Source organism: Malus domestica, chromosome 03, assembly GCF_042453785.1.
Source record: "Malus domestica chromosome 03, GDT2T_hap1".
Classification (NCBI taxonomy): Eukaryota; Viridiplantae; Streptophyta; class Magnoliopsida; order Rosales; family Rosaceae; genus Malus; species Malus domestica.
The window spans coordinates 5584732-5598299 of NC_091663.1; the positions used below are offsets into that span (position 1 = coordinate 5584732).

The 13568-nt window shown below is 41.8% G+C and overlaps 1 protein-coding gene across 1 annotated transcript; it reads right to left on the reverse strand.

Moving 5' to 3' along the window:
* Positions 1-9626: 9626 nt before the first annotated feature.
* On the reverse strand, positions 9627-13038 carry LOC103420078 (beta-glucosidase 13-like). Its single transcript, XM_029099638.2, has 13 exons — positions 12683-13038; positions 12491-12560; positions 12287-12345; positions 12067-12142; positions 11825-11902; positions 11605-11692; positions 11204-11459; positions 10988-11103; positions 10670-10887; positions 10547-10578; positions 10354-10456; positions 10026-10134; positions 9627-9927 (listed from the first exon to the last, which is right to left on the reverse strand). The coding sequence occupies exons 1-13, from the start codon at positions 12851-12853 to the stop codon at positions 9762-9764; spliced, it is 1542 nt and encodes a 513-aa protein (XP_028955471.2). The 5' UTR covers positions 12854-13038; the 3' UTR covers positions 9627-9761.
* Between the last annotated feature and the right edge of the window lie 530 nt (positions 13039-13568).

Below are 13568 nucleotides of genomic sequence, written 5' to 3' on the forward strand. Positions count from 1 at the left end.
GTGTGAATTATTTTAATTTTTTTGTTTATCTTGAAAAAGATATAAGTATTATAATGGAGTAGAATCATAAAGGCATCCTTCTCCTTCATGATAAATTCCAAACGTTAACGCGAACAAGGAAATTTAAGGATTTTGTTTAGTGTGGGTGAATACATATAAACGCGACAAAGTATAAAGGCCTTCCTGTTTGTAGCTTGATTCATTCCTTGTTTTAATATAGTCATGATGATGTTTTCCTCAAGTCATCCATCGATTCCATCCCTTTATATATGCTAGAGATGAAGAAGCTAATTAATGCTAACAAAAGTAAAGAATGTAAAGGAGAAAAAAAATAAGAGAAAAAAGAAAATAATATTGCAGTCTTATCTGATTAGAAATGTGATTGTGTAAATCCTAGTGTATCTAAGAGTATCTTGTATATTCCCTTTAGTAGTTTAATTCCTATTAGAAATGTAATCCCATTAGGATACAAATTCTTCCCATCGTACTACTATCAATAAAGGTACAAGGGCATGATACAACATGCAACTTTGAATTACATTTCTCTTTTCTCTGTATTGCCGCCGGCCCCTTTCCCTCTCTGTCCTTTGTACAGTTCAGTAAAATAGGCCTACAACACGTTACAAGCACGCTCTTGCCAGAAGCTAAGGAAGTAAAAGATCGTGGATGAGGCTTTCTTCTACAAATTCAAAGACTTTCAATTGATTTCTGCCAATCAGGTTCTTCTAAAATAAATTAAGATATTTGGAAAAACCTTGAAGCATGAAATAGGATTTCGAGTGCCACGTGTCGGGATGTAATTAGTTGTGCAAATTTTAGATAGGATCAAGTCTTTCTTGAGGTGGATGTTGAAATAACACCTACCATTTACAAATTTCCCAACAACCGTGATGAGTAAAGGGTTTTTTCATGTCATCCATATACAATTCCTCCGCTTGGTGTACCTAGACAATATAATTATTTATGAAATTAAATGTAATATAATTAAATATTTAAAATAACTTGTGAAAACACTTATTTCGTAGTAGTTTCGGAGATTCGGGGGAGTGATGCCTCCATAGAACTCGTAGTACTTTTTGGATGTACGATTCCAAACAGCCCACTTGTTTAAGAACTACTCTTGACACTATCTTCCGAGACCCATCTATAGGCCCTGCAAAGAGCTTCATCTTCTTTTCGGGTCCAATCCTTTCCTTTCATTGCAGATGTGGCCATTTGAAAATTATTCAAAAAATTAAATGAAAGATTATTGGAAGAGGTAAAATAGTATGGAATTGTGAAAAGGATGCGAGAAATGGTGTAGGAATGACATAGGTATTTATGGGAAGAAAAAAAATTAGCATTTTTTTTTTTAAATTCGTCGAAAAAAAAATTCAAATTCCAATGGTAATCTGACGTCAACTAGCCGTTGGCTGTCAAGTGGGCTGGGCTGCAGGGCTGGTTGGCTGGCTGGAAATGACCAACCCGCTGGCCCGATTTTGGTTTTTTAGCCTAGTGGAGCCCATAAACCCTTTGGCCTAGCCCTCAGTTAGAGACGGGTTACGTGTCATTTAAAGCTATTTTTAACCCCATGGCCCTTTGACTGAGTCGGTTGGAGATGGCCTAACCTCCTAAATTGTTCGCCTTTTTTCTTCAAATTCTCATGTTCATCTATGTTTTGAAGCATCAATGCGTAAATGTCGTGATGGGTTCTAACATGCTTGATTTCATCAAGAATGTCCTTAATTCATGTGATCGTTGTGGATGCAAATTTCTTCCTCCTCGATCTTGGACGATTTTGCACCTACAAAACAATTAACACCTTAGGTTAAGGCCAAGAGCCTCACGCGCCCACGATGAATGGGGGGGGGGCTTTGGCCGAAGAACCTCCGATGCCAAAGTTAGAATTTAGAGAGAAAGAGTGTTTAGAGAATTTTGGGATTTTTGCCAAAGTGTTGGAATGAATTTTTGGTGAGAATAGGTGCCTATTTATAGGGGTAGGCCTTGCCCCATTTTGAATAATGGGAACCGGCCATAAGGTTTTTGTGGGGGTCAAATTCATGTTTAATTAGCCAATTTATTCTAATTAAATATGAAAAGAATAAATGGATGGTTATAAAAATGAATGACTATTTTAATAAGGAAAATGGGAAAGATGAGGATGTGAAAGGTGGGGGGCCGGTTTTGGCTATTAATTGGGTGATTTAATTGACTATTAAGGATGATTTTAGGAGATATGGTAGACATATATTATTTAGCTCATTGATTAGCTAAATAATGAAATAGAAAATACTAGGTCTTGGGAAATACCTTATAGAAAGGATTTTGATGAAAGAGGTTTTTAATTGTTACCTTTTTTGGGTACTTTTGACTTGATTGAAAGATGATTGCCCACTGCTCGCGCGTAGGAATCCTGGTATGCCTCGAGGGTATTTTTGTCCTCTTTTGTCCAAAAGTCCACGTGTCGCCTAGTGAATATATTTGGCTCCACAAATGCCCCCACACCTGTTGGGCTGCTTGCAGAAAAGGGCAACAGGTGTAGAGATTTTCTTGCTTTAGGAAACTTAAGACTGTTTCCTATTTTGATGTTGATTCTCTCTTTAAATGGAAATTAGATCCTTATAGGAAAGGGAAATAAATTTCTCTCAAAGCCTATTTAATTCCACCTTAAGTGGGTTATTAAATCAACTTTGGAGAGCGATTTATTCTACCCAACAAGAGAGAGAAAGTTAGAGGATATTTGTTCCCCCTCCTCTAGCAATCTTCTACATCTTGCCCGTGCAAATGACCGTCTTTCGTTGATTTCTTCGTCTTCTCTGTGCCACACCGATGTAAGAAAATTTAAAATTTTTTTGCCTTCTTCTTGGATAGTGCTATTGCAGGGGTTGAGAAGATGTCGTGGCAGAGACCACTGCTTGGGTAGATTGGCTTGGCTTGAGCCAAGGGCAGCTTGTACAGCTGGGGTCGAGGATTGTGGCGTTGGGACGCAGTGCTAGGCGAGCCGCATGGCTCATGTCCTTTGGGCTCTTAGACCTGACTCGGGCCAGGCTGGCGATTGAGAGAAATAAGGAGATTGCGGGTCTCATGGGCTGCTGGAATGTTGCGCATGCAGGCCTCCTGCCTGCTGGAATGCTGGGTTGAGCTCCCCTGTTGAGTACCATGAATGTCGTTGGTTGCTTAGTCCTCTTTGCTGAAAGAAATGTGGGCTGCTCCAGAAAGAGGAGGTAAAGAGGATCAAGGCGGATGCATTGGCTCGTCTGATCGCTGTCGTGGAGCTTACTATGAATGAAGATGGAAAGAAGAGATATTCCCCGCCTGCTCATGAGATGCCAGTTAAGAAAAAACTAAAAACTTCTTCTGCTGCTCATGAGGGTCCGCTTGCTACCGAGAGGTATGTGATTGACATGACTTCTTCCAATGGGAAGAAAAATAAGGCTGCTAGATCTGAGCATGTGGCGTCTTCCATGTTGAGAAAGGCTAGTACAATTGTGGATAAGATTGCTCAGCGTAAAGGTTTTATCATGCCCCCAGTGCCAAAGTCTGTACCAGGACGTTCTTTGGGAGCCAAGTCCGGTTCACCTTTGTAGAGACTTGCTATTATGAAGAGTGGTAAGGTGGACTCTGCTGCTAAAGTGGTGCCAAAGCCTGCTCCCTTTGCTGTTGAGATTGATTCGCCTCAGATTCAAGATCGTAAGCTTGCAATTTCTGAGCTTCGTTTTGCTGTTTATGCTAAGAAGGGAGTGGATGAGCTTTTCTATTTCTCCAGAAGACTTGCTTGCTTTTATTTTTAAGGCTTCAATTGGTGAAGTAGTTGGAGAAGTTAGTGCCCAGACTGGGGCAGCCGGGGGTGAAGCGCCGGATGAAGGTGTGGCGACCGAGTAGTCGTGGGATGTCCAAGCTGCTGTAGTGTAGTATTTTAGGTAGCCTTTAGGATTTTCTTTGTTTTTCCTTGTAGCTCTTGTTTTGCTTGAACTCCTTCGGCCTTTGCTAGTTGTTTATAAACATGTTTTCCTTCGTTTTTCTTCATCTTCACTTCTTTTGTTCATGCCCTAACCTTTAGACTTGATAGACCAATGGCATGCATGCTACTTTTTTATAAGCAGACAAGCTCGCGTAGCCTATGCAGCCGTAGGTGTTGATGTAGAACTTTGCAAAGTTGTTAGCCATAGGGTTGGCAGCCGGATGCCTTACTTACAGAAGAAGACAAGTCCGCGTAACCACTAGGCTGTTAACCTTGACTTTCTTCAATTCCGTTGGTTGCGTAGCAAGTATCACAACACTTTAGGACTTGGTGTAGGTTGTTCCGCGCTTGGCAGAGGTGAAGCTTATCGACTACGTAGCATGTCGGCAGTGGATAAAACTTCGTATATGCGCGCTAGCTTGTTTAACCTTTCACAAGAATGTGCGGTTGTATAAGTCTAGCGCGGCTTTACTGCTCGAAGGGCAAGCCATAGGCAGTTTTCCGGAATCCGTAGGCTACCTTAGTGCACTCGGTAGCAGCTTTAGGATTCCAGGGCAGCCGTCCATCGGATGTACTGCGTAATGTGTCCTCTCCGTCTCTAGGGCCCGGTTCCTTACGGATTAGGCCAAGAGACCCAAAATCCTTCAGTTAGCTAAGCCTTGAAAAAGACCATTGCGGCTACTTCTAGGAATCCCGGCCCAAGCCATCGTGCATCTAGTTATACTAGGGTAGCCAGGCTCATCCACGTCTGGATATTCGGAGTGTAATGTTTATCCTCCCGTCGTGGAGAGCTGACCCATATGGGTGTCGGGGAATTGGTTTACCTTCTCGCACTGGAGAGCAATTAGTTTACCCTCTCGCACTGGAGAGCATGGTTGGTCCCTCGGGGGGCGCAATTCCTGCGATGGGTCCCTAAGAAGGGCACAGTCTTCTTTTGAAGTGCTGGAGTGATCACTTGTTGTAAGCATGCAGCCGAGCCAAGTTGTGATTACTTCTGAATTCCTCATTGAAAAACGAGTGAAACGAACGAGAACTTAGCTGTAAGGTAGGAATTGCATAACAACTGGATAGTCCTCGACTTGTGAGGTGATGCCCGTTGAGCTTCTTAAGTCTTCGAGCTTTGATGTAGTCGGAGGTCACACATGGTACTTCTTCAGATTGTAGGCGCTCCACTACTTTTCGATCTTTTTATCGTTTCATGGTAGCGGGGGTATAATTACTCTTACCGCCTATTCTGCTGAGCTTGTACGGACCTTCCCATATGAGATCCATCTTTTTGGATGTTTCGGCCTGCCTATTGCCTTGAGGATATCTCGGCATGGACATATGCTGCTTGATGCCATATTTTTTGAAGAACTTCGCCAAATCTTTGCCCACTAAATTGCAGGCCGTTGTTGGTGACGATGGATTAAGGGATGCCAAATCGGTAAATGATGTTCCTCCATATGAAGCGCTCTATGTCCGTCTGAATCGTGGTCGTCATGGGCTCTGCTTCCACCTATTTGGTGAAGTAGTTGGTTGCCACGAACCACGGCTGCTCGCAAGCCTTTGCAGTTGGATGCGTCGTTGACATGCGAATGCCAGAAATCTCCATTAAGGGAATATGTGCAGCTAAAGTGTGCTCGACTGCCTTCGGGGCATCGTTGGGCCGAGTTGTTGCGTTCGTCAGAAAACTTTGCATCTGCCAGGGTCTACGCCTTTATCGTCGCCGGTTTGGATTCGGCAGAATAGTGCGTCATGATGATGACTGCAGGTAACTGTAGAATACAGGTAGTCGGGCCCCCAGCTCTTCTCGCATGATGGTAAAGCTTATTGCTACTTTAGATACCGTCAAACATGCGAATAAGTCCTTCGCTGCTTCTAGGGAGGTGATGTCGGGTACTTCTTCAAGTCCTTGAATGTGCATTGGCGAGCCTCATCCCAAAGTGCATGCTTCTCTGCTAAAGCAAAAGAGTCTGCCAGAGTTAGATCTTCTTTCATGATCAATTTTCCAAATAGCGGGTGGTCTGCTGGAAGTCCTTTTTGGAAGGCTGCTCTAGCTATCGAGTCGTTGCATCCGACTATTTTTGCCTTCTCTACTTTGAACCTCCTCACATAGTCGCGAAGCGACTCCTTTGGGTTCTTCTTGACGTCGAACAAATGGTCAGACTTCTTTTTGATCGAGAGATAGGATGAATATTCTTTGGTGAAAACCAAAGAAAGTTCGTAAAAATTTCGGATGGATTGTGGCGGCAGGGTGTAGAACCAATCTTGCGCCTCGCTTTGTAGAGTGGTGTCGAATATCTTGCACATGAGATCATCGTTGTTTCGATAAAGGATCATTGCACTTTGGTAACGTTTTAAGTGTCTCACCGGGTCTTTATCCCCTTTGAAAGATGTGAAATGTGGCATGCTGAACTCGCGTGGAGGCTCTGCCTGCTCAATCTCCTCCGTGAAGGGTGACCTGCTTATGTTGGTTATGTTCCGTCGTAGTGCCTCGTCGGTGACCTCGTTGCGTTGGAAATCATGCAATCGCTTGGTCAAGAGTCTCTCTACTTCTTCCTGAATTTGCCTTTGTTGGGGTAGCGGAGCTCTCGGTTGCCCCCAGTCATGACTTGCTGGTCTAGGCTGCTCTTCCATATGTTTGGCTCGTCTATGCCGCGGATGCAGTGCATGTGATGCGTTCCTAGTAGGCGAGCAAGTTCTTCGCATGCTGCTGGTTGAACTTGAGCTGGATTGAGTGACCGCTTCTCTCCGTCTGTCGTGCTACCTACTCTGATGTGAGGTGGAGGACACTCCTTGTGGGTTTAGCTGCGAATAGACACTTTGCCCGGAAGGTTGTTCATGTTGACTATCGGAGTATAACCACAACCGTGAATGTATGCTTCTCTGTGGGCCTAGTCGAGAGTGCATGCTCCTTCGCGCTCTAAGACGGGAATGTACACTGCCCAAACGTTCGACTTGTGGCTGCTTACCGGGACGATGCTGGAAATGTCCGTCTGCCCTTGTCCTACTTCGGGATACCTCGTCCGGGGCACGTTGGATCCCAATGTGTTGCAAAAGTTGATTCACCAAGGTTGTCTGTTGTGCAAGGGCGCTCGTCAACTCTATGACTTGTCGAGACAAGTGTTGTTCGCCATTTGGATTGAAAGAGCTTGGAAGGAATGCGCCTCCTTGGGCAGTGAAAGGGTGGTAGACTTCGGGCGCGAGATTTGAGTTGGGAAATGTCAAACCCGCGAAAAAATGTGGTGAGAATGCCCCCGGTTCGATGGTAGGTCCGGATGGTTGAGATAGTCTTGGGCCGACTTAGGCTGCTTGGAAAGCCACTGGAGCAGGATAGGCAGTGAGAGTGGGCTACTCGTCGGGAGCAGGCTGGGTCATGAAAGCAGGCTGCTTGGCAGGAGCAGGTTAGGCCACGGGAATGGGCTGCTCGACGGAAGCAGGTTGGGCCACGGGAGTTGGCTGCTTGACGGAAGCAGGCTGGACCACGAGAATGAGCTGCTCGTCGGGAGCAGGTTGGGTCACGAGAACAGGCTGCTTGACAGGAGCAGGCTGGGCTACGAGAGTGGGCTGCTTGATGGAAGCAGGCTGGACCACGGGAGTGGGCTGCTCGTCGGGAGCAGGCTGGGTCACGAGAGCAAGCTGCTTGGAAGGAGCAGGCTGGGCCGCGAGAGCAAGTTGCTTGGCAGGAGCAGGCTGGGCCACGGGATTGGGCTGCTCGACGGAAGCAGGCTAGACCACGAGAGGGGGCTGCTCGTCGGGAGCAGGCTGCTCGTCGGGAGCAGGCTGGGTCACGAGAGCAGGCTAGGCCACGGGAGTGGGCTGCTCAACGAAAGCAGGCTGCTCAATGCGCAGTGCATGTGAATGCGAGGCTTGGGCTTGGGTCCACGTAAACTTGGATGACACGGCTTGGGTCGTGGTCTTGGTACCGTGAGCCTTGGATGGCACAGCTCGGGCCGTGGTGAAAGCTCCATGGACCTCGCCACGGATGGCTACCGAAGTAGCCACCGCGGTGGTTCCCATGGTGGCCGTGGTGAAGGCACCATGGACCTCGCCGTGGGTGGCTACCGAGCGGTGGTTCCCATGGTGGAAACTCGTGGTGGTGATGCCGCTCCCCTTATTGTCGCATTTTTCCTCATGGATCTCCGCAATCCCATTTCTTGTATATTAGAATTTTCATTTGTGGAATTTTCTAAATTTCTAGCCATTATATTTTGCTTATACGTTTTATTAAAGAACCTTTGCAAGTAAAAAATTCTAATAATAAGAACGTATGAAAAATATTCAAATGGACTAAAAAATAAAGAAAAAACCTTTTTGTGCGAGAGTCTTCTACGAGTATGGATTTCAACTCTCAATGAAAGCACCAATTTGTGGATGCAAATTTCTTCCTCCTCGATCTTGGACGATTTTGCACCTACAAAACAATTAACACCTTAGGTTAAGGCCAAGAGCCTCACGCGCCCACGATGAATGGGGGGGGCTTTGGCCGAAGAACCTCCGATGCCAAAGTTAGAATTTAGAGAGAAAGAGTGTTTAGAGAATTTTGGGATTTTTGCCAAAGTGTTGGAATGAATTTTTGGTGAGAATAAGTGCCTATTTATAGGGGTAGGCCTTGCCCCATTTTGAATAATGGGAACCGGCCATAAGGTTTTTGTGGGGGTCAAATTCATGTTTAATTAGCCAATTTATTCTAATTAAATATGAAAAGAATAAATGGATGGTTATAAAAATGAATGACTATTTTAATAAGGAAAATGGGAAAGATGAGGATGTGAAAAGTGGGGGGCCGGTTTTGGCTATTAATTGGGTGATTTAATTGACTATTAAGGATGATTTTAGGAGATATGGTAGACATATATTATTTAGCTAATTGATTAGCTAAATAATGAAATAGAAAATACTAGGTCTTGGGAAATACCTTATAGAAAGGATTTTGATGAAAGAGGTTTTTAATTGTTACCTTTTTTGGGTACTTTTGACTTGATTGAAAGATGATTGCCCACTGCTCGCGCGTAGGAATCCTGGTATGCCTCGAGGGTATTTTTGTCCTCTTTTGTCCAAAAGTCCACGTGTCGCCTAGTGAATATATTTGGCTCCACAATCGTGGAATTTAGGTGTAAAACTATGTGTGTTGTATGCGAATGCAGATTTATGGTTTGAAAGGTTAATCAATACAAATGCATTACCTCACTCGTGTAACTCTAAGAAAGAATGGTGCGATGTGAGCTACATCATGAAATATTCTTGACAAATAGCGTATGGCGAGGCGTTAAGAAGATAAGTTTCCAATGAACGCGTCTATATATGTGTAGACGGCGGCGTGTATGCAAGATGAGCCTCTGTTAGGCATAGAGAAATAATGCGTATGATAGTTGTAGAGAAGATGAACAGTAGTCTTGGTAGGGAGAGTCAGCCTATCAAATCGGGAATCTAGGATAAGATATCCAATCTTCTTACGATTATGATTGCATTATCTAATTTCTAAGATATCCTAATTTGACTTGAATTAGGGTTTTCTTACTTAGGAGACAAGTAACATCTTCAATGCGTAGTATGTCAGACTAAGGACTACGCTCATGGGTTACGAGTATTCCGGTCCCTCTTGCCACCCGAGATGCCACAGGTTATAAGCCCAGAAAATCATATTCCCACATCCTGTATGTTATAGGGACCATTTTTTATTTTGTCCATACACAAAGAAACATCCATATATAGTTGGCATATTTATTTCACGAAAAAGGAAGAACATTCATAAAGGAATACAATTATGAAAATAGGGAAATGATATGCTTGGCATATTTATTTCACGAACAACAACCGCAGCAGGATATCTTCACCATTATCCAAGGAAACATTTGAACCAGCTTGCTGAGAGTTTTGGGTGCCTCTTAAGTCCATCATTGTAATCTATATAGACGAAACCAAATCGTAAGGTGTATCCAGAAGCCCATTCAAAATTGTCCAGCAATGACCATGCAAAGTATCCCTTCACATTTACACCATCACTGCACAAAAAAGGCGAATTTCAAATGTAAGTATGTCTAGTGTAGTGATAAGTAAAAGATATAAGTTAAACCTTATTTAACTTTTAAAAAGAACTTACTTGATTGCTTTTCGAAGATAGTCGAGGTGGTGGTAGTGGTAATCAATTCTGTGGGTATCATTGAGGGATTGCGGAAGTGACAATGTGGGATCATCGAACTCGTCAAGGCCTGCAATATAATTAATTTTTTATTTGATGTTTTTAATTGACGAAGAGGCGAAGAATTATAGATTCATCATTTCATTCCTATCGATTCAACAGATTTCTAAATGTTTGAGAGTTCCCATCTAGTTTTATATGTAGATCACGTATAGATGTCAACTGCATTTTACACCATATACATGTGAAGCATTAATTATTTAGTTAATTAAGGTTTAAAAATAATTACCGTTCTCAGTAATGTAAATGAGCGGATTATTATATTTGTGCTTTGCGTAGAGTAAAATCTCTCGAATGCCTTTTGGATAAATAACTAGCCAGCTTGAAGCAGCCTGCAACCCCAATTTATGAAGGTAAGTTAACTAAATGAAAATCAATTACTCTTTGAATGCAAATAGTTTAGCTAATTGTTCGATGCGTACCGGAGGACCAATGGGGACTCCATTAAGCTCGGCTGCCACAACATTTAGGAATATGAGATTTTAAATATTGTGATGAACTTCAATTACTCAAATTAAATAATTGGTTTCTCATTTTGTACTCACTTGATTCAAAAACGCGAGCATCGGTCAGGAAGCTTGCATTTGCAGAATTATTATGAGGTTGATCGCTTGAATAGTGAGTAGTATAATAATTCATTCCAACAAAATCAAATGACCCTTTTATTAACTTGGATTCTTCTTGTGTAAATTTAGGTAATCTTTCTTTAACAAGAACTTGCATACTGTGCGGATATTGGCCGCTTGTCAATGGCTCCATAAACCTACATAATCATTGAAATTTCATCAATAAATTTTGTATTATTATCATATAAATGAACACTTAATTGGGTTGATATATAAGTTTGGAATTAATAAACTTGCCATCCAAACATAAAATCCAAAGATCGATTCGCAGCATTCCGATGACGCGTTGCGTTAGAAACCGGCACAAACCAATTTGTCGCTAATGTTATTCCTATCACGCCTTCTTGAGATGCCTGCACATCACCAACCAAACTTGATTAGTTACGGTATGAAAAAAGGTAAATTAACCCTATCTCATTAATTTAATATTACAACATTGAGTATTAATATGACCTGATATTTAGTCTTGTACACTTTAACAGCATGTGCATGAGCGAGGAGGAAGTGGTGTGCTACTATATAGGGTTCGGTAGCCGAATCACCGCCGGTGCAGTTTAAGTTCTGCCAAGCAGAACATCGCCCGGGTGCTAATTCTCCTGATGCATAGCCAAAAGTAATAAAAGTATATGGCTCATTTAGTGTGATCCAATGCTTTACCCGATCGCCAAATAACTTAAAGCAAAGTTCTGCGTAGTCCCGAAAATGATTGCTGCAACATGGAAAATTAAAAATCAGTTGCATGCTGATTTTGAAGGTTTACGCATTATAGCAATATACATTTGAATATCTAAACGATCAATCGTCAAGAAGATAAAGAATTATTATTAATTAGAGAATCAAAGTCTACTACTTACACAATTTGACGGTTTAAGAAACCACCATATTCTTCTTCTAAGGCTTGAGGAAGATCCCAATGAAAGATTGTCGCATATGGCGTTACACCTGTGCATTATCAATAAAAGCAACACGCTTGATTATATAACATGTAACTCTTAAATGTATATATGTACATGTGTGTGTGTGTGTGTGTATTTGTAAGGTGGGATGATATATGAGATTAAGCAGTTGCATCACCTTTGTTTAGGAGTTCATTGATGAGATTGTTGTAGTATTGTACTCCTTCCTTGTTCACACCCCCACTTAGCTTTCCATCTAATTATATAATTAAAATTAAGAACATAAGCAAATACATTGGAAAGGGGAACAAAATAGGTTAAACTACATATATTATTGGTTATATTACTCAGAGCAAACATCATGCATGGACACACTACTTCGTCCCAACTAATTAATGCGAATGCGGATGATCAACTTACTTGGTAACAATCTGGACCATGAGATAGAGAACCTATAAGCATCCAATCCCATATCCTTCATAATCTTTACATCTTCCTATATAGAATAACGCAATATGTATTATAAGAAAATGCCTCATCTTCAACCTCCTTAATTTTCTTAAGGCCGTAAATTCTTTAATTCTCCTTATACTATTGAATAATTCAGGACTGGAGAACAAAGTTAATGATATTTTTGAACCTTATAGCGGTGGTATTGATCATCAGCCACGTCCCCATTGCTTCCATCAATGACTTTTTCTGCAATTAACCATGTAAAATTTTCATTATCTTCATAAACCTCATGGTTTAGGCCTCGTCCCCCATCAATGTCTAACCCTTGTAAAGGTTAAGAATAAATCTGTATTAATCAAGGTTCAATTCAATCTGGCACCGGTGTAGGTACCTGGATACTGGTGGGTGAAGTTATCCCATATGCTTGGTCCTTTACCACCTTCATCCCATGCACCTTCATACTGAAATTAATTTACACATATAAGGGTACAAAATGAGCATGTTAGTATTTTCCTGCATGTATGTTAATAGGTCTGACATTAAATAAAAACCCTAACAACTTATTAAGTGCAGAAACACAAACTTGGTAAGATGCTGAAGCTGAACCAAATACAAAGCCTGATGGAAAACTGCTTCTGTTCAGGGAAGCACTGCTATAACGACTAGGTATAACAGCAGTAGTTTTACCATCTCCCGCTGCAAAGCCAGTTAGTAGTAGCACACCCAACAGCAGTGACTGTAACCTCATTGCCATTGCTAATTAGAGCTTTTGGTGAACGGGAATGGTTGTGGCCTTCCTCGCATGGCGTTTATATAGAGAAAGTATGTACGAGGAAAACATGTAACCCTTAATATTTAATTAAGAACGTGGATCAATACAGATAATAAATAATTAGTAAAAGTATAGATTGTAAATAAGTACCAAAAGTCTTCGATATCAATTGGCTAGACACCTTCGCAACATTATAAATAATTTAGAATATCACGAGAATACAGCCCTATATAATCTAATCGTGATAAGGTCATGACTTGCAGAGTTGCATTAAGTTGCCCTACATAATCTAATCGTGATAAGGTCATGACTTACATTAAGTTGGGAACGTGCACATAGCGTACGTGAAACTTAATATCTTGGAGATTTCAATGAACAGATTATGGTGAGGTGAAAATTTTATTAGGGATGGGGTAAAAAAAGCAGGGGGTGAAAGTCTATTTCTTCACGTTTTTCCTTCAAACCTATTGAAATGTGTAACAAGTTAAGAGGTATTGTACATACAAAAACGAATTAAGTACTTGTTTGTGGGAACTGGATATACTGGTTTGTTCATATTAATGTTGTTCCATATTTTGTAATTATTTTAGAGTTAGATATGTTTAATTCCAGCTTGGAATTTGACAATTTGTTAAGAAAATTCAGCTGGTCTCAGTAACATAATAAAAGACTACAAAAGTGTTCTAGAAGGCTGACC